Source organism: Canis aureus, chromosome 3 (assembly GCF_053574225.1).
Source record: "Canis aureus isolate CA01 chromosome 3, VMU_Caureus_v.1.0, whole genome shotgun sequence".
Lineage (NCBI taxonomy): Eukaryota > Metazoa > Chordata > Mammalia > Carnivora > Canidae > Canis > Canis aureus.
In genome coordinates, this window is record NC_135613.1 from 58,466,967 (window position 1) to 58,493,085 (window position 26,119).

The window sequence follows — 26,119 nt, forward strand, 5'->3', positions numbered from 1 at the left end:
TGCTGACTCCCCAGGTGCTCCTGCCCCAGGTTTAAATGCACACACCCCACCATCCAGCCTGCCATTCTGGAAAGCACTCTCCTCACACGGGTTCAGGGAGACTCATCGACTCAGTCACTGCAGTGTTAGCAGAAGCCTGGCGTGGCCAGCACTGACCGGCTGCCCGTCCCCAGGGCTTGTGTCTTTGCCGGGTTGCGCTCTCCCTGGAATACGATGTAGCTTTCAAACTACCTGGGGCCTCTAACCCTGGGGGTGCCCTCACCCGGAGAAACGCAAGCACGAGCTCACGAACACATTCCTGCAGAGAGAACACAGCTTTATTCAGGCCAGCCCCAGACCGGAACACCCCTCAAGGCCACCCAGGGGGAGCGGCCAGACCGCGGCCGTGCCCTAGGAGCCGCTTAGCAACAATTGCGAAGGAACAAACATCACAAGCATTTTGTTCAGCAGATGCAGAGGTTTAGGGGAACAGTGGTGGCCAGAGGGGGGGGGAGCACAGGGAGGGAGGAGGAGATGGGGATGGGGGACAGGCGGGGGTGGGTGTCGCTCACAAGCTGCACACAGTTGTGAGCGATGCATGGAACAGTGTGCTCACAACCCGCGCAGTTGGCTGGATTTTCACGTTACCTCAATTTAAAAATAAAACAGGCTATTGGATGAGAAAAGAGTCAAAATTCACATGTCCTGAAATGGAACATTCTCCAAATAAATTAAGGGGAGGGGCGGAAACATGGATGGGTGCTTCGTGCAGGACGCAGCCCCTGTGTGATGGAGAGGATGCATGTCTACAGGAGAAGCTCGTGCAGACGGGCTGTTTCTGGAAGGACAAGAAAGATGCTGCCAGCAAATCCCATTCTGGAACCGCTGGGGGCCTCTTGAAGTGGCTTTGTGCCCATGGAATTTCTCATGCTGGGTTAACAGTGTTCACTTTTTAAATATAAAAACTCGCCATGTCTCAGAAGCTGAGTCCCGATGTTCGTCTGCCCTGGGCCATCAGCGCTGGCGGGTGGCAGGCAGCCGGGGGCAGCCTGTGTCTCCGGGGTGGACGTGGCCATCTGGGCAGGCTGGCCAGGGAAGCAAGAACCTGGATCCTCCCCTAAGGAGGGTCTGGGCTCAGAGCGTCAGCGAGACACCCAGTTCCAGGGCCGAGGATGAGGATTTCTGGCATCACTTGTGACCCTGGTGGGGTTCCTCTATCACTGGCAGCGCAGCTTGGAGAGTAGTCCTGGTCACAGGATCACGACCCTAGCTGACCTCAGCCACCTGAGCCAGGTGCTCAGAGGAGAGAACGGGGTCTTGGGCACAACCTCCTTCCAAGACATTAGAGGCACAACATCAACGGGGGAGAAGGTGTGGGAGGGCTTCCGGCAAACAACTGAGCCCAGATAGAGGCCAGGGAACTGACTCCACACCAGGCCAGCCTGGGGACCCTTCCTGATAGAAGCTGAGGCCCCGCCAGGAGCCCGTGCCTTGCACATTGCCCACCCAGCAGCACCCCCACATTTCTCTAGGTTTGGGGGTAGAATGTTTCCTGGTTTCAACAGACAGGCCAACTCGCCGAGCCCAGGAGATGCATCCTGATGGGCCCGTGGCAATAGTGCTGGGATCACCTCTTGCGCACCACCAGCCAGCCAGTGGCTAAGGACAAAGTACTGGCCAGATACACACACAGGGCAGACAGTTGGCCTCCAGAGAAGGCGTTTGCTGTCCTGAAAGGAGGGAACCCTTCCGGCTGCCTCTGGTGTAGATCTGCATGTGCACACAGCTCGAGCTCAGTGCCCTCAGGACCCTGCGGACCTCAGACTCCCTGTCCCGCTGACCGTGAACACCCAGACGCTCGCACCGCCATCACCTGCAGCCACACACCGCCCCCATCTGCCATAACGGTCAGAGCAGCAGTGGCTTTAGGAGAAGCTGTTTGGAAAGAGCCTGTGGTCCGAGTCCTTGGGCTGGCAGTCTGCTCTCCGGACCCCCCCACCCTCTGCCAGCACCCTGGATGGTGGCCATGATGACCTCACTCACGACCACAGTGATGGTTCAGTCCTGTTCCCTGCACACCCGCTGTGGGCCACTCGGGGTTAGCTGGCGTCCCCGCCCCAGAGAGGCAGGCAGCACGGGTCCTCGGGCACTGACAGACAACCACAGCGGGAGCGGGCCGGCTCCTCCGAGGGGAGGGCCAGATGCCCACAGTCCCCGAGCCCACATCTGCAGGGGCTCCTCCCTGAGCACACAGGCCTTGGGGTAGGTGGGATCATGGCCCCTCACCAGCCTGTGCACAAGGCCCTTGGTGGGTACACAAGGAGCAGCGGGTGCGAGGGTGGAAAGTCTACTTGGAGTTGTCACAGCCACTCACTTAATGTACAAGTCTGGACACATGACTTGGTTAGGTGTTAAAAGGACACACGGGTCACCAGGGCCAGGGTCCCCCCGAGGACACAGGGAACTGGACGGTGCAGACGACACCACAGCAGCATCCCATCTCATGGCCTCTGCGGGAGCAACTTTGCCAAGACGTCCCTGAAGCTAAACAACGAGCTGTGATGTGAGGGTCAGTGTTAGGAATGGAGGGGTCAGTGTCCAGAGGTTGGCCCAGAGGCCATCTGCACACGGAGAGGCCCCCGCTGGGGACATAGGAGTGTGATCAGGGGCCCAACGAGCACACTCAGTGGCTGATCCACGGGGCCCACTCTTGGACGGCCCCAGACAGCTCCTCAAAGGAGCTTCTAAAACCCTGAATGCCGAGGGGGACACGTGCTCAGGTTCCCTCCATCCCCAGGGGCCTCGTGTCATCACCCAGGATGCCTGCCCTGCTGCCCACTCCCCTCCCCTCCCCACGTTTTCACTCCCAGATGGCCGCGACCAAAACCCATGGGTGTGAGGGCAACAACGATCCTGTAACAGCTCAGCCTGTTGGGGCCTCTGTGTCCTCAGAGCATGAGCCCACATCATGGGGCTGCTGTGAGGACCAGGGGGAGCAGCATGGATAGGAGGTGGGCCCTGAGCACGTGTTCGCTCAGGCACCTGCCACTGCCTGCTGCACGGCAGAGAGCCAGGCCCAGCGTGTCCCATGGGCCAGGGGAACCATCCCACCCTAGTCCTCGGGGGGCCTTTCCTTGAGCCCCGATGTCCTCCGGCCCTGACAAGTGCCACCAATGAACCTGATGTGTTCCTGCTCCTGCGTGGCCTTCAGAGCAGCCCCAGGAGGACAGGTAAGGCATTGGTAGGCAGGGGCGGGCGTCCCCGCAGCCACACTGCCCGGGGGCCGCCGAGCGCGGCTCGTTCTCGGCGAAGCCATGTTACGGCCAGGCATGGCTGCCAAAGCCTGGCAATGAGGGGAGCCCGAGCCCCAGCACGACCAGCTCTGGCGGCCCCGCTCTGGCTCTGCCATGCACAGCTGTGTCCACTCTGCACCTGCCGCTGGGGGGCCCCAGAGCAGCCATCACTGCCCACACAAGGAATGTGACCCCAGCCCAGCCACTTGGGGGAAGTAAGGGCGCTGGAGGGCCCCAGGCAGGGGGACCCACCACCCGATGGCCCCGACAGTGGAGGGGTACATGTCGTCCCTCACAACAGAGCATGTCAGCCGGCGTGGAGCTGTGGGCCGCAGCATCCAGAAGTCAGCAGCCCCAGTGTCAGCCTTCGAGGGTAGCACTGTGCTCCCTGCGGCTCCAGGAGGCTCGGACCCCAGCAGTGGGAAGCTGCCTGGGACCAGACAGCCTGCCCCTTGGGGGGGGTGTCCCCTGTCAAGTAATGAGAGAGATGGGATGGGGCCACAGAGAGCTGGGGGAGGCACAGGCTCTGGGTGGCCGCTGTTCTCTTGCTTCCTGAGCTGGGATCCAACCCCCACTCCACCGACGACTGTGGGCCTCGGTGGGTGGACAGCAGAGCCCAGCTTGGGGCTGGCAGGAGCCCCCCTCCCAACCCTGGGGAAAAGCAGACATCCCCCCAGCATCCCAAGGGGCTCCCTGCTCTTCCGCCCGGCCGCCGCCCATCCCCCACTCCCCATGCTGGGCATGGGCCTGCAGGAGGAGGCGGCCCATTGGGTTCAGTCTCCGTGGGGGTGTGGGCATCACTGGGCCACTCTGGGGAGTGGACCCCAAGACTCTGCTGCAAGGTGTGCGGGAAGGTGTGGGGCTCCTTGGAGGGCGGGGGCGCTATACTCGGCGGTCACAGGGCTCTTCCCTAGGTCTCGATATTCGTCACGTTGGCCCAGGCAGGGAAACGGTCCAGGTCAAATATGACCCGTCCCCAGGTGTTGATGGCCAGAAAGGCACAGAAGACTCCGATTACGTTCATGATGAGTCCTGTCTTCATCTGGGGAAGAACCAGGGTCAGCGTCAGGACCCCCTGGGCAGCCGGGCTGTCGGAATGGGATGGGGAGCCGCTGCCCTCAGGGAAGGGAGCCCGTCCTGGGCCTGGCTGGCTTCGTGTTCACCCTACCCCCAGGCAGAGCAGGTGCCACCAGCGCCCCTGGGAAATGGGCAGCACAGGTGGGTCCCCTGAGCCCCCATGAGCACCGCTAACAGCCCACAGGAGGTGGGGTGAGACAACCCCCAGAGCCCCTGGGATCCCCAAACATGCCCCCCTCCTCCCTCCCCCTCCCCCTCCGGTGACAGGTGGTGACTGGTGGTGACAGGTGATGGAGCCACAGCAGGAGGGGGTGGGTCTTCCTCTGTCTGCATCTGTTCTAAGACATCCCTTGCTCCCAGCAGGGCCCCTGTCCCTATCCCTGCTCCTGCGTCTCCGCCATTACCTGCCCTGGACCCGTCTCATGGGTCCTCGTTAGTTTGCAACACCCATCCCAGCCCCCAGGGGCCCCCTGCCCTCATGCCTTCCTGGGGGCTCATCAAGGGCTCCCCAAGGTGACAGCCTCCAGAGCCCGCCTCTCAGCTCTGGGAGACGCCACCATCTGCAGATCTTGAGACAGCATCAACAGAGAAGTGAAGCTGTGCATAGATGCCCATCGAGAGCACGGGACCCAACATCCCACGTCTGTAGTAAACGGCCATCCAGCCCCAGCGCAGGCGGAGGGGCTGCATTTACCATGTCAGAAACCTTGAGGTGTCCGTAGGTGAAGACAATGGCGTTGGGTGGGGTGGCCACGGGCAGCATGAAGGCAAAGGATGCGCTCAGAGTGCAGGGCAGCATAACGTACAGCGGGTTGAGGCCGATGGACCGTGACTGGGGAGACACACAGGGCTGCGAGGTCACAGGCACCACAGGCAGACACTCCCCTGTGCCCTGCGTGCATCCCGGCCCCATGCCTTTGCCCCACAGGCCCCTGGACTCTCCGCTCTGGGTCTGAACAATAACCATGCCAGCCTCCCAGGGCTGAACCTCAGAGCCACCTCCCTGGGGAGGCACTTCCGAATGCCCTGTTCACTCAGCTGCTAGCCATGTGCCACAGACCACGCTGTGCTGGGACCACACCGGACCTGTTCCCACAGCCACCATGTGTTCACGCCTGCCCGCCCTGCCACAGGCCTCCAGAGCCCACTTACCCCTGCCTGTATGGGTGCATCCACGCCCTGGGGAATGCGGTGCCTAACCTTTCTACCCTCCAGCCACACCCAGCAGCGCCAGGTGCGGACCAGACATGCACGACGCATTCATTCAGTGAGCGAACGATGTGATTCGCAATGCGCTCCCGTCTCTGTCGGAATCAACAGCCCGCCGTGCGGATTTGCACATGTGAGGACAGATGCCCGTGTGACATTACAGCAGCAAGACCCCCGGGGACAGATTCCTCAGTGTAGCAACCACTACGGAGGCAGGCGGTCAGGTGAGACACGCGTGTACAAACAGCGGTGTCCTATGTGCTAGCACAACAGACACTTCAAGGAGAATGACACTCAGGTGCAGAGCAGGACCACAGAATGACACTGTTGATAAAGAACATGTGGACACCTGGGGGGCTCAGTGGTTAAGCATCTGCCTTTGGTTTAGGGCATGACCCTGGGGTCCTGGGATCGAGTCCTGCATCGGGCTCCCCACAGGGAGCCTGCCTTTCCCTCTGCCTGTGTCTCTGCCTCTCTCTGTGTCTCTCGTGAATAAATAAATAAAATATTTTTTAAAAAACCTGTGTTGCCCCCAACCCTTGATACTACTGCAGCGTATGACTGTGTCCCCTCCCGCCCACACCCGCAGCTGTGAATGCAAGTCCACAACCACCAATCCTATAATATATGCCTGTGAGCACCGCCGACCAGCTTCCTGAGGTACATCCCCAGACATGAAACTGCTGAGTCCGGGTGGGCGAGCATGAGCGGCTCCAGGTTATGACCACCCTCTGGAAAGGCTGCTCCCAAATGCACGCCGTCTGGCAGCAGTGGAGAGGCCCGGGCAGGGTCTCCGTCTGCTTCCTGCCCACCCCATTTGCCCTGGTCCGGGGTGTGCCCAGTGAGCATGCCCTGTGTACCTCTGTGACCCAGCCAGGCAGCTGGCTCCCGTCCCCTCCCGCAGGCGGACGCTGGGGCAGGGGCTCCAGGGGGGCCGGGGCAGTAACTGTGAGGTCTACTTCTAGAAAAGTCTGCTTTCAAAGGGCCTGGCCACAGCCTCAGGTGAAGCCCCATCTGTGTGGCTCTGGGGGGTGGGGTGGGCGGGGGCTGCTTAGGACGGAGGGAGCCAATGCTTTTACCTTCACCGAGAACAGAAGGTTTTACGTCCACATGCATGAACGTGGGGCAGCTGCACAGAAATCTGGCAACTTGAACCCTGAGCCAAGACCACTGTGCGTCGGGCTCCCTCCCAGGCCCGTGCTGTCGCTCATGGGGATTTCCACGGCCCCTTGTCCCTCACTGGACCCTGAGGACAAGTGAGAACCGAGGCGACATGTTCGAGGACCCCACAGCTCACACTCAGGTCCTCTGACCCCCCGCCCAGAGCTCTGGCTGCACCCCCCCACCGAGGTCGGAACACCCCACAGCGAGTGATGGAAGCAAGTGCAAGGAAAGGTCACAGCTGCTCCTCTGCTAAAGCCGCTTTCGGCTCTGTTCCACCTCAGATACATGCCAGCCTGGCCCCCAGTGCCAACCACTCCACCACCACCACCCGGAGCCCTGGGCGGCTCCATCCCCTGGACATCTCCGCCTCTCACCACCCTGGAGACCTGGCTCCCCAGTACACCTCCGGGTGGGCTCCGGCCATCGTGCCTTGCACCCCATGCACTCCAGGCCCTCTATCACCCCCACGGTGCTGGCCCACCCCTCCTCACTGCGAATCCCGTCTGCTTGGCTCGAGAAATAATCAGCCACCTTTAAAAGTGAATGCTAAGTGCCCGGTTCTTGCCTGGACCTTGGGGAGCAAGCGGGGTACAAAGAAGGACCTCAGAAGAGTGGTCAGGCTCTGGCCCCCAACTCATGGTCCCTCCAGGGGACCATGGGATAGGGTCACAGGTTGACCGCTTCCTGTGACCTGATGGCTAGGGATTATCTCACCGGCAGGTCACTTACCATGGAGGCAAAGATGGGCAGGAACAAGGTGGTGGTGGCCACGTTGCTTGTGCACTCGGTGAACGCAGCGACGAGCAGGGACAGGATCAGGGTGATGGCTGCGGGGGGCACAGAGTGCAAGGGCTCCATCTGCTTCCCCATCCATTCTGATAGCCCCGAGGCCTGGGAAGCACAGGAGGGCAGTCACCAAGGGTGGCGGGCCTGCATCTCCGGGGCGGGAGACGGCCCTGGTCCTTCTCCAGGGAACTCAGCCCCTCCTGTACCCATGACCCTCTCTCTGCCACATCCCAGACTCAAGCTCCATCCTTACCCTGCTGTCTCCTTGATCTGTTTCCAGCCTGGATGGTCTAGTGACAGAATTTTGGCCCAGAACCTGCTTCCTGGGGCTCCCCATCCATTTGCCTTCCAACCTGGGACCTGGGTGTCACCCTGTGTGCCTGTATGCCCACTCAGCCACCGAGGCACCCCAAGAGCCTTGCCGCCATCTCCTCTCAGCCCCCTGAAGCTCTTGATGCTCAGGAGAGGGATCTGAGCCAGAAATGGAGGATTCAGAGGAAGAGGGAGTCTGAGGAAGGAGAGCGTGGCTCGCGGAGCCTCATGCTAAGACTCAGTTAGATGAAGGTACAGAGCACCCCAGGACTCTCTCAGCCCTCCCCTGCCACCCGGATCTCTACTCCACACATCAGGGTGTTTCCCCAAGTGCAGATCTGGCCTCAACCCTCCAGTGGTTGCCCCTGGAATAAAGTCCATGCCCCCATCTTGACTCTCAGTGAAGTGGCTTCTTCGAGCCACACCAGCTTCATCTTCTGCTCCTGAGCCTGACACTGCACGATTATTCCATCACAAGGAAGTCACTTCTTGCTGACACTCTTCCAGATATGACCCCCTCTCCAGTCTGCAAAGGCCTCAAGTGCAGGAACATTCTCAACCTCTTCTGTAACTCCCAGGCCTGATCTAACATAGGAACATTTCATGAATGAAAGAATGAGAGATGATGGATGAATGACTGAATGGAGAGGTGGCCAGATGGATGGATTTGTTCATCCAAAAGATATTCATGTCCCTGTGATACATCAGGCTCCATTCTAGATGCAGAAGGAACAGCAGAAACAAGATAGACCAAGTCTGTCTATGACATTCTACTCCTGGATGGAGGGATGAAGGGATGAAAAAATGGATGGATAGATGGATGGGTGGATGGAATGAGGGACCAAAAGGATGGAATGATGAATGGATGGACAGATGGATGGATGGATGGATGGATGGATGGATGGATCAACAGACAGAATGATGGGTGGATGGATGATGGATGATGGAAAGTCAGATGGATGGGTAGACGGATGGATGGATGGATGGATGGATGGATGGATGGATGGATCAATGGACAGATGGATGGATCAATGGATGGATGGATGGATGGATGGATGGATGGATGGATGAAAGGATGGGTAGATGGACAGATGGATGAATCGATGGATGGATGGATGGATGGATGGATGGATGAAAGGATGGGTAGATGGACAGATGGATGGAAGGATGGATGGATGGTGGATGGATGGATAGATGGATGGACGGATGAAAGGATGGGTAGATGGACAGATGGATCAATGGATGGATGGATGGTGGATGGAAGGATGGATGGACAGATGGATGGATCAATGGATGGATGGATCAATGGATGGATGGATGGATGGACAGATGGATGGATCAATGGGTGGATGGATGGAAGGATGGATCAATGGATGGATCAATGGATGGATGGATGGATGGATGGATGGATGGATGGATGGATGGATAGATGGACAGATGGATGGATGGATGGATGAAAGGATGGGTAGATGGACAGATGGATGGACAGATGGATGGATGGAGGATCGTAGCACCAGTGGGCTCATCCCTCTCTCTGCCTCATTTCTTTGCTATTGAGGAAGGGGGGGCAGGAGTAAGAAGGTTACATTTTTGGGTGTTTTCTCCCCAAAGCTGTTCCTCTCCTCCTGCGCTGCCATATACCTAGAGAAATATTTTTCTCTAGAAATATATTTTTAGATAGAGAAAAAAATGTTAAATGTCAACTGTATCAACAAAGAGTCCAGCAAATAGAAGAACAAGATCTAGTAGAGAAAGAGACCTCCCAGAACAAATCAAAGCAGGGATCATTGCCGCCAAACCCAAGAGGAGACCTCACAGCGTCCTCTGCATCTCTGGGCTAACTTAGCCTCTTGGTCTCTTATTCACTCTTTGCTGCAACCACTCAAGGAGCACTTTCTACATTCCAGGTCCATCCACCCGTCCATCTCCTCCTTGGTGACAAGAGTCCCTGCCCTCAGGACACCGGCAGCTATCTGGAGCAGACAGACACAGAGCCACAACACACAGGCCCGGGGCGGGGGGGGGGGGGGGGGGGGCGGGGGGAGCGGGGGGGGGGCAGGGGGGCGTGGCACGAAGCAGCTCTGTGATGCCCTCTACTGTAAAAGGGGCCCGGCAGCCTGCAGCAGGCGGTGGGGAGGGGGTCTTACCTCACATCCTTTGGCCAGTGCGAAGCCGCCTCCCAGCAGCAGCACAATGCCCCAGGGCACCTTCTCCTGGGTCACCTTCCAGGTCAGCAGTGCAGGAGGATAAAACGGAGCTTTACGTTCTGAGAAGAAACCATAGAATGCACATGCACAACCCAGGGCAGTACCAGGACGCAAGAGAGATCTAATCAGGGGGAACGAAAGCCGTGAGGACGACAGGCGCCCCTCTCACGTCCATAAATCAGCCAAAACTCAAAGCAATCACTGCCCCCACTGCGGTGAAGACGTGGTACAACCCACACATGCTCCCAGTAGCAGAGACATCAGCAGCATCTCTTTGAGAAGCAATCTGGCAACACATCACATCTGAGAGTCGTCGAGACATATACACTCACACAACAGCCCTGCTCCTGGAAACTCACCCTAAAGAAACACTCTCAGAGAAGCGTGCTCATGAAAACACGCGTTTATAAACATGAAAAATCCAAAAGAGCCAGAATGTTCCATAAGAGAACAGCACAGCCAGTCAATGCGACAAGAGGCTCTTATGAGAAAATAAGAGTTGGAGGCTGTGTCTTTGACAGGTACACAGCCTAAAAACACAAAAACCCACAAGGAATCTGAGCTCTGTGGGTGTCAGTCACACACGCATGCACATGCACACACACACGCACATGCATCCTTGCAAAGACAGGAAGACAGGGGCTCCCTGGGTGGCTCAGTAGTTTAGTGCCTGCCTTCGGCCCAGGGTGTGATGCTGGAGTCCCGGGATTGAGTCCCACATCGGGCTCCCTGCATGGAGCCTGCTTCTCCCTCTGCCTGTGTCTCTGCCTCTCTCTGTGTGTCTCTCATGAATAAATAAATAAAGTCTTTTAAAAAAAATAAAAACGGGAAGAGAGACACCAAATACTGATGGCATTGCTGTGCTTGTTGTAGGACTGGTAAGTTTCCCAATGTGTGCAGAGCACAGGAGAGGAGGGTTGGCTCTAGATAGTCCCCAGGCCAGGACTGAGGGACACCCCTGCCCCGACCTGACAGCCTAGCCAGGCTTCTCCACCCAGGCTGGGGGCTCTCTCCCTTGGGGTCCCATCCTGACATGCGCCGGGCCAGCCCCCAACCTTACCCTCCTCCGTCTGGCTGCGGAAGTTGAACTGGGGCCTCTGGGAAGGCATGATGAACAGTAGGGTGGCCACAAAGGCAGCCACGGTGGCGTCAGTTGCGTACCTACAGGGGACAGCACGCAGGACGTGCCCAGCTGGGCTTGGGGGCCACCAGTCTACACACCTGCTCTGTGTCCGCAGGTGGGGCAGAGCGCAAGGACTGGGATCTCGAGAGCCAACACCAGGACAGCCACTCACTGGCCCAGCTCTGCCCCCAGCGGGGTGACCCTGACCCGCCAGCCTCCCCGTAGGTCTGTGTGGCTCCATAGGCATGTCCTGACCTCTTCTCATCAGACTGTCCAGGGTCCTGCTTCCCCAGGGTCCTAACCCCCGCAGTGCATCAAAGGCAACAGGTATAACGGGTGGTACCTCCCACCCCTGCATCGCCTGCCTGGCGAGGGGCCTCGTTCCCTCTGACCACAGAGTGGCCGACCTGCCGAGAAGCGGCCTCTCCGCGGGTCTCTGCACAGGCTGTGGGTCCCGGCGTCTGCCTTCGGAGGGGATGGACGGCAGCACGGAGGTTTGGAAGCCAGGGCTCCCAGCTTAGCTCCTGACTCCCGATCCCCACCCAGCCACCCTGCCTGCCCAGCAGGGACATGTCCACGGGCTTATTGTGGGGACAGGGAGATGACAAAGAGCTGCAGGACTCAGGCAGCACAGATGCACCCCCGACTTACTTGGTCTTGCCGTCCTCCCAGGCCAGGGACACCCAGCCGGGCATGAAGCCAGGGTCCCGGGAGAACCACAGGCCGACCATCAGGAGGAAGCAGAGCAGGACGTTGGCCTCGGCGAAGGAGAAGGACCCCAGCTTCCGGTACTCCTCCCGCAGCACCTCATAGGCTACCTTCTCGTGGTTCCTGCTCTGCAGCCCGCAGCCCCAGAACTTCCTAAAACTAGGGGGGGCCAAGTGAGAGGCCAATGGGGCAGGCTGGTCAGCAAAGCCAGGTGTGAGCCAGCAGCGACGTCCCATTGGTCCTGGATCCCATGGCCGGACATGGCCTCCAAGGCCACCCATGAACTCAGGAGGGTACTTTCCACCCTGACGTTGCTTCCACGACCGCCCAGACAAGGGACCCAAGTGAGGATGACCTCCCTGGCCCCGGTGAGGGCATCCACAAGACCTAGGGGCAGCACCTACTGGGGCCCCGGACATAGCAGGCAGGATCTGGGTCGGAGGACACCTGGCCACCCCCACTGTTCCAGGCTACCCCCACCCCCCCCATGCTCCACATTGGGTTGGCTGGGCCCCTGAGCTGGAGCACCTGATGGGCAGCGTCAGTGAACAGCAGCCCTGAACATGGCCATGGGCTGAGCAGCCATGGGCTGGGCGGCCACGGCTGGGGGTCCTGACAGTGAGACCCCTGTGACCTTGGGGCCAGCCCAGCGCCCCCTGCTCGCTCTGCAGGGAGCTCAGGGGCCTCAGGGCTTCAGGGAAGCCGCCCACCTGAGCAGAGGCCACACCTGGTGCCCCTGACCCCTGGCTGCACCTTGGGCCCCCCAAGATAGGACTGTGTCCCCCACATCCACCCGCTGATGCCCTAACCCCCCCAAGTGCTGGCATGAGGAGTGGGACCTTTGAGAGTAATTAGGTTCATATGAGGTCAGGAGGCTGGAGATCTGAGGGGACCAACGGGCACAGCAGCCATGTGGAAGTCTGTCCTGCAGAGATGTGTGCACAGGGCTTCCTCTGAGCTGCTCTGACCCACTGGCCCACACCTACTCCCCTGTGGGAAGGGCAGCAGTGGGCGGGCTAGAGGCTCTCCTGCGGGGGTGACGGGTGGTAGCGGCGCAGTGGCAGTGCTCACCTGGACCTCATGTAGACACACTGAAGCCATAGCCACGCCAGCAGCAGCATTGCCACCATGTTGGGGAAGGCAAAGCTGAACCATGAGGCAAAGTTCACCACGTCCTTGCTGGCAGGAAATAGCCTAGAGAGGGAGATGCTGGTCCGACTCCCCGGCCCGGCCCCTAGGGGATGCCCAGTGGCAGCCCGGCCCAGAGACCTCCCCACACACACACCACGAGCCTGGGGGGCGGCCAATCACCCTGCCTAGGGGTCCAGACCCCACCAAGGGCCTTGCAAAAGTCAAGGCCCCTCCCTCCAGAGGAACACGCCTTCCTACACACGGGAGCTGGGTGCCTAGACACTTCAGAGCCCGCACCCCAGGGACCTGGGGGGTCACAGGAAAGAGACCCTGTGGAGGTCCCCAGGGTGGACGGGGACCCCCACTGGTGCTGGTCGAGCAGCTCTCGTGCTACAGCCCAGCCCAGCCCTGGGTGTGGATGTGGGCACATCCGTCCCCACACCGCCCCAGCCAGCGTCAGGGAAAACCGCAGGCTATCATTATGGAGAGTCCTCTCAAGATCAAAACCGCCAGCATGTTGGGCCTCAAGTGTCTGCGGACTGGGCTCCTGCCCACCCCCAGCTGCCCCACCCGCTGTGCCCCGGCTCCTCCACCTTCAACCAGGGACTCTGCAAGGGCTGCCCCATGGCGGGGTGGCTCCCCATGATCCCAGCCGCCGCCCAAGGCCTGTGACTCTGTGTGGTCCCGGCAGGAGGGTGCAGACCACCCCGAGGCTCCGGCCAGGGTCCACCGAGAGTAAGCGGCCACCACGGGGCACTACCGTTACCAAGGGCAGTGAGCCAGCTGTAGGGACGTTTGTTTTCTGCAAGCAGTGACCCGGGACCAGCGTCCAGCCCCACAGGCTTTCCCACGACCTGAGCTCTGTGATGGGTATAGGGTCCCAGTCTGAGCGAGAGCCAGGGAAGAAGGGCTGGACGTGCCCCATGGCAGAAGTGTCCAGGTCCGTGCACAGCAGCTCCCACCCCTGCGGGGTCCTGGACAGCTGCTTTGCTGCAGGCCCCCTTCCCCCGGGGGCCCCTCCCATCCCCAGAAGGCTCACCCACCACTCACTCGTGCATCTGGCCCAGAAGCACCATGTTGGGTCCCGTCCCAGTCAGCGTGGCAGTGCCCCCGATGCTGGCCGCGTAGCACACGCACAGAGTCATGGCCTTGCATATGCGCCTCCTGTCGCAGTCGGCCTGCTGCACCTCAGAGGGGCCTTCAAAGGTCACTTGGCTCCCTGTGGGGGCGGCACGTCATGGGCTGAGCTGGGGCGGGCCGCCAGCCGCAGCTCCCGACCCTGCCCTGCCCTGCCCTGCCCTGCTGGGGGACGGGCCAGCCCACCACTGCTCCCCTGGGCTGCACGGTCCCCGTCTGTCTGTCCACGGCAGCTCTGTGGCAGGAACCCGGCCCAGGGACTGCTCTCTGCCGTCCCTGAGCTCAGGGCCTCGTCGGGGAGCCAAGGTGGGGACACCACCCCACCACCCGCGGAAGCGGAGAGCCGCTGGCCCCCCAAATGGGAGCGGCGTGGACGGCGGGAGGCACACCCAGCAGGTCCAAGTGGGGAATCTGGTGCTCAGGCACCGATTTCTGTGGCTGGCAGGACCCTGGGACTCGAGCGTGGGACCTCGCCGCAAGCTCTACTGCAGGATCTAACTTCTCTGCAACAGTCATGTTCCTACAACTTACAGAAACAGCGCTTTCTGAGCATTTATCTGAACGCCTGTTTTCAGGAGGCTCCAGGCACAGAGCTTCGGGCTGCAGAGAGGAGGGGGGCTCGTGGTCGCCCGGCCCCTGGGCTCACCTGGCAGCTCTCCAGCCTTGTTCTTGTCCGACAGCTCCAGGGCCCCCAGGCCGGCCTCTGTGGCTGGGCTGGTGGCCTGCATCTGCTGCAGAATGGCCTCCACGATGGGCACCATCATGGCCGTGGTGGCCGTGTTGCTGATCCACATGGAGAGAAAGGCCGTGACGCCCATGAAGCCCAGCATCAGCCTGCAGAGGAGGGGTGGGCAGGGAGGCCAGAGAGTCCCGCAGGGAGCAACAGTGGGGGTGGACTCTGTGGCCCTGCGGGGATGCCAGGCACCGGGGCCCGTTCTGCCCGGACGGCATGGAGGGAAGCCATGCAGGGCTGCCCCTGTGCCTCTCCCCTCCAAATGTTCCTGATGCCACACAGTCATGGCCATCAGGGGCTCCCACCAGGCAGGACCACATAGCAACCCAAAGGTGCCGGCCCGGTGGGGACAGCTGGCCCCAGTGCCGTCCAGGGCTGGGCAGTCGGCCCCAGGGCCCACCTCTGTCACCCGCCCGACCTACTCCCTGTCCAACGGCCTCCCTCCCAGCCCCTGGTAGCTAGGGCGGAGCATCCCCTGAACTGTCTACCCTCCACCGTCCACCCTCCACCGTCCATCCTCCCTGGGATGGACACTTGTCCCCGGCTGGATCCAGAGGAGCTGTGTCCCCGGTAGGGGCAGGGTCTGACTCTTCTCCATGGCTCAGGGCCAGGAGCACAAGGTGCTTGTGGGACCCACTCAGGGTCACTGGTCAGCCCGGGGCAGGGGAGCCCAGGGCTGAACTGGGGGCCAGCCTGCTGCCTGGGTGGGTGGCCTGCAGGGACCTGTCAGAACAGAGACCAGGACTCAGCCAGGGTCCGCAGGACTGAGTGACACACGCATTTGGGCTCCGCAAGGCACAGGTAAAGACCCCCGGCCCCAGATGGGCAGTGCCATGGACGGCCACAGGCAGGGTCCCAGGAGGAGCTGGGGCACAGGGAGTGGAGGAGTGTGTGTGACCTCCCTGGACTCACACCCCAGAAGGAGGCCGACCTGGTGGCAGAGAGGACGGAGACCCTCCCAGGACCCCGGCAGGACGTTGCTGAGGCCTTGAGGTCCCAGGACGCACAGTGGCTCTGCCCTCGACCCTGTGAAGCATCTGGGCCCCGACACAGGAGGACTCACGAGCCCTTCATCTGGGGTCCACGGGGGTCCAGGTGCGCAGGGCCCATCGCTGAGCGAGCTCGCTGTACCCCCCAGAGAGGAGCAGCCCGAGAACCCAGTGGGGGGAGAGGTTCAGGCCTGTGAGCCGTCAGCACGTCATCCGGCCCCATCTTGCTCAGCACCCAGGCACGCGGGTGCTCAGCACACCAGGGCGTTTGCTCACGTCAGGGCCGGGCTGAGCCACGTGGGGGAAGACGAGGCCGCGGCTCCTTTGAGCGGGATGGGGGTGTGGGGGCGTAGGTATGCAGCTTTGGAGGGGTGACCTCCCTGTGTCCCCTGAGCTGGCTTGTTGGGCCACTCCCTGTGCTGTCCCCACAAAACCCCCAGGGGTGTCAGGCAGGGCTTGATCCAGCCTCCGTCCACCCTGTTTCCTGGGGAACCTATCTTCTGAAGGAGCCGGTGGGGGCAGTCTTCACTGCCCCACCTCCCCAGCGTTCAGAGAGAACCCACCACTGCTCACCCAGGGGTCTCCCGCCCTTGCCTGTGTCCCTGGGGCCCCACGGAGAGAGAGACAGAGACAGAGACATAGGACAGCGCTCACTGTGCAGGCTTGGCTCCCACCCAGAGGAGCGTGCGCAGCGCTATCCTCTTGTGCAGATTCCAATGCTCCACGGCCGCGGCCATGATGAGGCCACCCAGGAACAGCATGTTGGTGTCCTTCATGTACTGGACACATACCTGGGGACAGCATGGGGCCTGTCAGGCCCACCTCGGCCACCCCACCACAGGATAGGTGAGAAGACCACATGTCGCCCATGGGGGCCCCTCAGCGCAGAGACGGACGGTCAGGCAGGTGGTCTGTGTCTCCCCCCTGGGGCCTAGGTGGCTCTGAGAGGGGCTGGGGCGGGGGATGCTCACCTGCTTGGAGTCCAGGATCTTCAGGAGCGGGAAGAGCACGGCGGGCAGGAGGGAGGTGACTGCCAGAGGGATGACTTCTGTGCACCAGTAAATGGCCATGAGGATGATGACGTAGGCGCACCTGACAAACTGAGGAGCCAGCCCTGAGACCTCGCGTGCTGGCGGCGTGTCCACCACAGGGGCCGCAGCGTTGGAGGGAGCGCCGTCGCCTCCCCGCCCCTGTCAGCACAGCATTGCGGCCCAGGACCTGCCCACTAGGGACCCTCGACTTCCAGTGCAGCCCTGAGGAGAGGAGAGTGTGCACGGGGACCGGGAGGACTTGAACACAGAAGCCCCCACGTTGAAGGCTCCCCTTGGCGGTTCTTCCGCCCTCCGGTGGCGCCAAAGCGGTTTGCATGCAGCAGGAGCCACCTGGGCATCCTGAGTGTGGATCTTTCCCCGGGCTCTCTGCGCGGTGCGCTGGCCTCATGGTGCTGGGCAGCGGCACGCTCTCCAGGCAAAGAGCACCCACCCCGCCCTTCCATTTGTTGACCTCCACCTGGGTCAGGACTCCAGCAGTCACAGGAGACGCTTGACTGTCAAATAGCCTTCGTGCAGACGCATCACTGCAGGATGACCTGAGTGTCTGGGAGGCGCCCCAGGGCATGCATGCTGCGTGCATTTTCTGCCTAGATACGTTAACATGCGGTGAGTTGACAGGGACACAGCCCCCGTGGCATCCAGGAGGACTTGTGCCGTTCTTAGTCCCACGTGGGTCACTCTTAGAGCAGCATGTGCTCCACTGATTCCATAGACAGGTTCCCCACTGCCGCGGCCTCCTGGGGGGATGTGCTGTGTCTGCCCTGGGTCAACCCACCTGCTCCACTCACTACTCTGAGCCGCTCAGACACGGCCTGGAATCCCACTCCCAGACGTGCAGCCGCAAACCTGCTCATTCAGAAAGTGCTGCTCCCGAGCATCAGCAGCGGTTTTACGGCAACGATGATGATGACGATGATGGAGGGGACAGAGGGGACAGGGAGGACGGGCGGACCGGGAAGATGGCACTCAGTGTTCTCATTTACATCTCCATTCACTCAGGCCTGGACCTTCGTTCCCTGTGTTTAATCTCGGTGAACCACCTCCTGCACCCTTTCACCAGGAGCCCCGGGACCTTGGCTTTGCCAGGAGGCCGACCTGGTTCCTGTGCAAGCCCATGCCTGGACGCTTCCTAGCTTGGCGGGCTTTGGGTTCCTGATGCAAGGTCTTCGTCCTGAGTTGGGAACCTCTGGAGGTGTGGGTAATGTTGGCCACCTCCCTGGGCTGTTCTGTGCGTCCCCAGCGTTTTCAAAGGCAGCACTAGCACCTGCCTGTCCGGCCTCTCCTGGCTCCCAGCCCCGCCACAAATCTGCCACCAATACCGGCAGCTCCTTCCTCTCACTCCCCAGCACCATCCCTGTGCATCTCCACCCCGTCCACCCTCTACCTGGACCCTCCCAACCTGACCTCCCTTCCACCCTCCCACCTGGACCTTCCCAATCTGGCCTCCCCGTCCACCTTCCACCCGGACCCTCCCAGTCTGATCTCCCCGTCCAGCACCACGGGGCTCCGTCTTCCCACCTACAAATCTGTTGGGGGCATTTCCCTGTGTCTGCCGCCTTGAGGACAAAGCCAAGAGGCCTCAGTATGGCTTCGGGAAACCTCTGGGAGGAGCGGGTCCTGCAGGCCTGTGCTGTCCCCTCCCTGCCAACAGGCACCCCGAGCCCCCGCACCCCACCAGCTGTGGCAGAGCCTGGGCTCTTCTCTTCACTGGACGCCCAGCTCCCCAAAGCCCAGCCCTGCGCCCCTCCACCCACCTGTGCCCCTGGCAGCTCCCGCCTTGGGTTGCCCCCATCTGACCCTACCCCAGCACACACCCAAACAGTGAGCAACCTGGGAGTCCTGGCACGGGCCGGACGCTCAGCAGACACTGCTCACGTGTGCATGAGGGGGATGGGCCAGCAGTACCAAGATGTTTGCCTGAAAGCCAATGCACCTGCACCCCTCACTCTCCCATCACTCAGAAGGGCACCTACTGTGTGCACGGAACACTGCACAAAGCCCTGGAAGTTCTTCGTCGGTACTTGTTATCAGTCATAAAGCAGAAACCTCCCTTGGGCCTCCCAGGGGCACCCCGGGGCGGCTCCCTACTGTCCAAACCTGACATTTTGGCCCCAATGGTTCTGCATGGGGGCGGGGGGGCAGGCGGGAACTGGGTAGGGCGCAGCCTATGGGGCCTCTGCCCTACTGGACGCCTGGAGAACCCTCTCTGGTTGCAACCGTACAGAGTACCCCCAGGCTTTCCAAGGTCACGGGGCTCAGGGCCTGCAAGTGTCCATACCCGTGGGACCCATGGCCTCTGGGCAGGACAGCAGTGCAGCTACCAGCCCCGGCTTTGGCACCAGACAGACCTGACCCATGTCCACTGCCTGCCATTGCATCTTCAGCATCCCAGGTGCCCCTGGACCTTGGTGCTGGGGGCGGAGGGAAGTAGAAATGATCCCCTCCAGGGACAGCCAATAAGGGGGGGGGGCTTACAGAGAATTTAACAACAGGGGCACCTGGGTGGCTCAGTGGGTTAAACGTCTGCCTTCAGCTTGGGTCATGATCCCAGGATCCTGGGGTCGAGTCCACGTCAGGCTCCCTGCTCCGCAGGGCATCTGCGTCTCCTTCTCCATCTGCCCCTTCCTCTCTCTCTCTCTCTGTCTCCAATAAATAATTTTTTTAAAAAACCCAGCAACACTGTCCACAAATCCTCTTTATCATCATCGTGCTGTTGCTATTCCCAACAACGTCACCCACAAAATACTCGCCCCACGCGCAGCCCCAGTCCTCCCTTGCCCTGCTCCCTCAAGAGTTAACATCCTGGGCACTGGAAGTGCTTGGCACCATGGTCCCTGGAGGCACCAAACGTAACCAGCTAGGAGTATGTCTGGAAGGGCGCTTAATGCAGAGACAGGCGGGCAGTGGGTGGACAGGGCAGCACCCAGCACTCAACCCCCAGCACCCGCGATGACTCAACAACTATATGTTAAAGGCACAACCGAATACAACCCATGGCTCTCTATTTATCTAATTATTCACAGGCAAGGGTGTCCAGGACACAGCGCGTAATGGGAAAATGCAGGCAGCGGAGCGCAGCCGTGTGGGGGTCCGAGCACGGTATTTGAGGGCTTTCTCGTTTCTCCTTCCTGCTTCAGGGAAATAAGAACTATCAAGTAGTTTTAATAAAACCAACGATACCATGAGCCATCTTGGTCTGTTAAAGAGCCATCTTTTGAAGAAAGGACCCAGAGAAAGGACTGAATCCAGGAGGGGACCAGGTGGAATGGGAGGAAAGCCAGGGAGGAGGCCCCCATAGCTGTGGAGGATGGCCACGCAGGAGCTGCTGCGCCCCACTCAGCCCGTCGCCCACACTGCCAGGTACCTACTGGCTTCCCAGAGGCTCTGCCTCATGCCGCGGGTACCCCGGGTTCCCCCCACGCTGCTGGTAGCCCCGGGTTCCCTTACACAGCGGCACAGCTGTGGGGGCAGGGAGCTCGGGAGGGGCGACCCCAACATAAGACCACGGGGCTCCAGCGCCCAATCACTGATCCTCCCAGAGGGTGGCCTGACCTGCCAGGCCTGCCTGGTCTGACCTTCACTCCCAGGGCATGCGGCGGAGCGGCAGACACAGCCTGAGTTGAGGGTCCCAGCACGGATCCTCCTGCATGCATGTGTGCATGGGTGTGCATGTGTCGGGGCGGGAATGGGCTCTAGGTCATGGTCTCTGTGAGCCAGAAGGTCCGTGGAGCCGGAGCCGACACTATTACTCCAGGGAACCTCACTCCCTCTGTGTCTATGGAAATAAGGGGCAGCCCCGGTACGGGGCAAGGGGGCAGGTGCTGTCCTCGGCCCCACCAGGGTCATGCTCAGCCCGCCCAAGGGTCCTCCTTCCCCCACCCTAGGACTTATGGCACCCAGAGTCAAAAGTGTCAGAACCAAACCCATTGTACAGATGAGCACACCAAGGTGGAGAAAGGACAAGGTCGTGGCTAAATCCACGGGGACGTGTGAGTGGTGGGAGTGCAGTCCTCATGCAGGTGGGCCCTCGACACCCTCCACCCCCCCACCACCCCGCCTCAGGACTACCCACAGAGCATCCCCTGAAGAGCTCCTCTGTTCCCCAAACCTGGCCGGGGGTGGGAGGTGGGGGTGGCAGCGGAGGTTTCCTGTCCGGGCGCAGAGAGAAGGCGCTGAAAGAGGGAAGGAGGCCGGAGCAGCCAGCAGCCACAAAAGGCTTCAAAGGGCTCGGGCCTCTGCCAACGGAGCTTCCACCAGCCAGCACAGCCAGGAAGCCCAGCGCAGCCAGCCCCGGCCAGGGCTCCTGGCCCACCCCCGCCCGGCGGCCAAGGCCATTCATCCCGGGCCTCCCTCCCTCCTGGGAGCGCTGGGCGCAGGCGACGGATGCGGCTTCCCCTGCAGCCCTGGGTCGTGCCACCCAAGGCGTGAGCCTGGGAACTCGTCCGCCTCCTACCCAGCCGCTGCCGACCTCGGCCCAGCAGCCAACTCCGACCTCCTTTCAGCCGGAGAGGCTCTGGGCTGGGCTGTGGCCTCCAAGGCTTTGGAGCAGGGAAGAAGCAGATCCTGGATAGGGAACCAGACCCGAGGGGGGCAGGGTGGGGGTGGAAAGACAGCACTCCAGATCCACTCAGGGGGAGATCTTTCCGTTTGGGACCCCGGCTGGCCTGGGAAGCTACCCATGGCTGCCAAGTCTCCATTTGCTAAAGGGAGAGACAGAGGGAAAGCCAGGTGCCCAGGCTCCCCATGGGCACCAGGCGACATTGGGGGTGATGGTCAGGGATGCGATGCTTCACTTCCGGGAGATTCTGAGATGGGGCTGAGCCTGCGAACAGCTGCGTGGCCAAGATCGATGCCACCTTCCGGGTCCTGTGCCCTGGGATCTGTGTGCCCCAGTGGGGTGCACCCCCGGGTCTCCGCGCCCCTCCAAAGTCTGTGCCGGCACCTCCCGTCTGGCAGCCAACCTCCCGGTGTGCGCCCAGCTCAGCGCTCCACCTCTGCGCGCCGGGGCCGGGGCCGCTGCTGGCATAGGGCGCGCGGGGTCCGCGGAGCTCCTACTGACCTTGGCGGGCATCAGAATGACGAGTGGCAGCAGCAGTAGCGGGGTGATGAACAAGATCACGAAGGACTTGAACTTGGAGACATAGCTGAGCGCCGAGGCCATAGCGCTGGAGGGAGGCCAGCGGGACAGGCGAGTGAGGGGGGCCCGCAGCTCCGCGGGCTTAAGACGGGGCCGCAGCCATCGCGGATTGGGGGACCGTGCCAACTCCGCCCCCCGCGCCGAGGCCTCCCCGCGGCCACGGGGCGGGGCCACCCCCGGGGTCAGGGGGGCGCGCCTGCCCCCAACTCCACCCGCCACCGGGCATCCGCCTGCGGGAGGCGCTCGGGGCGCGCCCTGGGCCCTGGCACCTCCCAGAGTCTCCACCTAGACCGAGGCGCGCCGGGGGCTGCGGGTCAGCGGGGCTCCACTGGCGTGCGCCCCCGTCCGCGTCCGCACCTGCCGCCCTCTGGGCTCAGCGGTGGCCATTCGGGACCCCTCCGCCGGCCCCTGGGTCCCTCAGAACGAATCCCGGCCTCTCCCTCTCTTCCCGCCGTGTCTCCCGCCCCTACCTCCGCTCCCGTGTCCCGGAGGGTGTCCGGCAGAGACGATGACGGCGCCCGCGTCCTCCGCGCCGCAGGCCCTACTCCTGCCGGTCACCCAGTCGGTCACCCGGCGCTGCTCTGGGCCCAGCATCCCCCCAACAACCGCCCCGCGCGCCCCGCGCGCCCTCCCCCGCCCCGCGCGCCCTCCCCCGCCCCGCGCGCCCCGCGCGCTCTCCAGCCATCGCAGAGGGAGGGCAAGCCCAAGGTCCTCGGGCCGCCCAAGCGCCTTTGGGCTCCGTGGCCGCCCTGCAGAGGGAAACGGGCGTCCAGAGAGGAAGGGACCTGCCCCAGGCTGCGCCGGGTGTGTCGCATGCAGGTACTGGGCACTTGTTCTCAGCCGGGTCTGTCCCTTGGAGAGTCTGCCCAGCCGTAAGTGAACCCCAGCCTGCCCCTTAGTGGTGACCGGCCTGTCTCCAGGTGGCCCTGCTGCTAGAGCCACAGCTCTCCCAGCCTGAATGTGCTGCGGGGACCCAAACAACTGAATGACTTTCCCTGTGACCCCAGGAGGTCCCCTGGCCCCTTCCTCCCCACTGCACCGTGTCCCTCCCCCCCCTCAGCACAACAGTAGCCGTATATGTATTGGTGTGGTTCTTACCTACTGTCTGCCTGACTCATCTAGCCGTAGCCCCCTCCGTGCCTGGTCCACTCAGAGCCTAAACCCTAGTAGTTTTTAGCAGTGGAGAGAGGTTTCCTTCCCAAAATATGGTTAATACATAAGAACAGTTTGATGATAATATCTAACTAATGAAATTTATTGTTTATTCATGAGTTTTATTTAGTTATTCCCCAAAACTAAACATAAAGTTTCAATTTTTAAATATTTTATTTATTTGTTTGAGAGACAGAGAGAGAGCACAAGCAGGGCAGGGGGGGCAGAGGGAGATGGAGAAGCAGACTCCTCCCTGAGCAGGGAGCCCGATGCAGACCCTGTGATCGTGACCTGAGCCAAAGGCAGACACTTCACCAGCTGAGCCACCCAGGTGCCCCTAAAGGTTTGATTTTTGAATGCAAACATATATACCAAAAGAACATTCTATATTTTTTATCAAATTTTCATTTACAAAGAATGTAATGTACTTTTGGCCTCTTACATTGCATGGTAACAAATAAAGTAATGAAAAAAGCGTATCAATTTATATCTTTTATTGATAACTTATCAAAAAATTAATTATATTAGGTGTCAAACATTGTATTGGGATGTGGCTGCTTGTAGTATCAGTCATCAGAATGTGTTCTGTATTTTTTTCTTGTTTTTTTTTCTTTTGAATCATGTTCCTCAAAATACAAAATCAAACCTTAGATTATATTTCTTGAATTTATGTTCAGTTCTTCAATAAATAGTTCCCTACCTAAAAACATGTTGTTACTAAAATAAAATATGCTACTGATATACACAAAATTAAAATTATTTTGGAATTGTTCTTAATTATAATTAAAATCATCTTGGACTATTTTGTCATAATTCTGATCAGAAAAAAACAACTGCAAATTGGAACTGAGATGAAATTGATGAAACACACCTAATCAAAAAATTTTTATACCAATAGGTAGACTTCTACTACCTCAGTTTTAAGATTGAAATTCTATTAAATTATTCACATGGGGATGAAAGTTGCATTACAGAATTATGGACCATAGTTAATTAGTATCGTATGCAATTTAAGTTTTTGAAAATTCACCAACCTATGGGCGAATTTCTAATAAACTGAAATGGGGATGTTGATGAGACTAGAGGTGAGAATTCTGTTAGGTACACTAAGGCCACCAATGCAATTTCTCATAAAGGCAGACTCCAGAAACTATACAACTATAGGAACAGTTTTTCAATCCCACAAAACCCAGGCACAACCACAGCAAAACGGGTGCCCTACTGGGTCCTCTGCGCTACCTCTTGAGCAAAGTTGTTGATTCACAAAACCATCTGTTGAGCAAAAGCAGTTTGCAAAGCAGTCAGCTTCTGAAAGTACACCTGTTAAATTTTTTATGAGGAAGAGTGAGAATGTTAATAAGAATGTGAAGCAAGCTCAACGTTTTCACAGGGTCATCACAGTGAGCTCTGGAAAATGCGTGCAGACTAGTGTCACTCCGTACGTAGCCTGAAATGCTCTTAGGAATCGTCTCCCTCTGCCTGTGTTTCTGCCTTTCTGGGTGTCTCGTGAATAAAAAATTAAAAAAAAAGAAATATTCATAGTGGGTACACCGCTGATGCCAAGTTCATTTTTTTTCAACTAAATCTGCCTCCTTATGAGATAAACCCTGGGTGTTATAGTATATGTTGGCAAACTGAATTTAAATTTAAAAAGAAACTAATTTAAAAAAAAAAAATCTGCCTCCTTGGCAGATACCGCTGTACTCTACTCAGGGCGGAAGAGGCAGATGTCACTGATTAGCAAATTTTGTCAAAGTGGCCGTTATTTGCACACCTGCTAGGATGACTAAAATAAAACACACTGAGCCACGAGGCCACTCAGGTAGGGCTGGAGAGGCCCTGGCGGACGAGGCTGGGGGATAGAGTGCAGGCCGTGGGGGTAGAGTGAAGTCTGGGTCGGGCCCGCTGGCTGGGGTGTCCTCCAGGAAGAGGCGCTGGCACCTTGACTCAGCCACACAAGCCGAGGCCCCAGCAAACAGCCGGAATCTGCTACAGATGCTCTCCCGACAGCTTCGGCATGAGCAACCCTCCAGCCCCCCTAAGTGGAAGGCCCCGCTCTGGTGCAAGCCCAGCTCTGTCTTCGGTGGCATCGCTGCGTGCCCCCCGGGCCACCACCAGGTTCCCGGCGCCTCCCCCCCGCCCTCCGCTGTCGGCACCTCCTGCTCCCAGGGAAAGCCCCCATCACCGCCGGAGCTGGATTCCTGGGGAAGCTGATGCCGCAGTGGAGCTGCCCCTTCACTCTCCACGGGGGCGGACGAGGATCCTGAACAGCCTCGCCTCTCGGACTCCGACCTGGACGGCGAAGACTGGCCTGAATGACTCGCTGGCCCTTGGCATCGCGGCCCAGTGTGTACACGGCCGGCGAGTCTGCCGGCGGCACCAACTTACCTTACTGAACCGAGCGCAGCGCTGGACCATGAAAATAACCTGTATTTAGTTCCTGATGTACTTTGTGAGCTGACATTTTTGTAGAAGGGCAGCTGTTAAATACACAGAATTGGCATTTATTTAATTTATTTAGATATAAATAGGCCAGAAATTGATTATTTCCGACACTCTCGACTTACACTGTTTAATCCCTTATCAGTCAATTAGAAACTGAGCAAGAGGGATCCCTGGGTGGCGCAGCGGTTTGGCGCCTGCCTTTGGCCCAGGGCGTGATCCTGGAGACCCGGGATCGGATCCCACGTCGGGCTCCCGGTGCATGGAGCCTGCTTCTCCCTCTGCCTGTGTCTCTGCCTCTCTCTATCTCTCTGTGTGACTATCATAAATAAATAAATAAAAACTAAAAAAAAAAAAAGAAACTGAGCAAGAGATGTGTGGACTCTATGTCCTGACTTTTAAACAACATGGATGCCTCGTAAGGTGTACAGACGACACGTCAGAAATGTAGCGTGTGGAGGTACCTGGGGGGCTCAGCGGGTGAGGTC

At 59.7% G+C, this 26,119-nt stretch overlaps 1 protein-coding gene across 2 annotated transcripts; it reads right to left on the reverse strand.

Annotated features, from left to right (window-relative positions):
• Positions 1 to 299: 299 nt before the first annotated feature.
• SLC13A5 (solute carrier family 13 member 5) lies at positions 300 to 22,658 on the reverse strand. 2 transcript variants are annotated; one of them, XM_077893156.1, is made up of 13 exons: positions 22,508 to 22,658; positions 21,960 to 22,065; positions 16,820 to 16,948; positions 16,503 to 16,639; positions 14,773 to 14,909; positions 14,040 to 14,208; positions 12,930 to 13,052; positions 11,802 to 12,017; positions 11,088 to 11,188; positions 9,968 to 10,086; positions 7,452 to 7,613; positions 5,044 to 5,181; positions 300 to 4,314 (listed from the first exon to the last, which is right to left on the reverse strand). In XM_077893156.1, the coding sequence occupies exons 2-13, from the start codon at positions 22,059 to 22,061 to the stop codon at positions 4,183 to 4,185; spliced, it is 1,665 nt and encodes a 554-aa protein (XP_077749282.1). In that variant the 5' UTR covers positions 22,062 to 22,065; positions 22,508 to 22,658; the 3' UTR covers positions 300 to 4,182. The 2 variants fall into 2 exon arrangements, with proteins under 2 accessions (XP_077749282.1, XP_077749281.1); XM_077893155.1 differs by having other exon boundaries at positions 14,773 to 14,960.
• Positions 22,659 to 26,119: the final 3,461 nt, after the last annotated feature.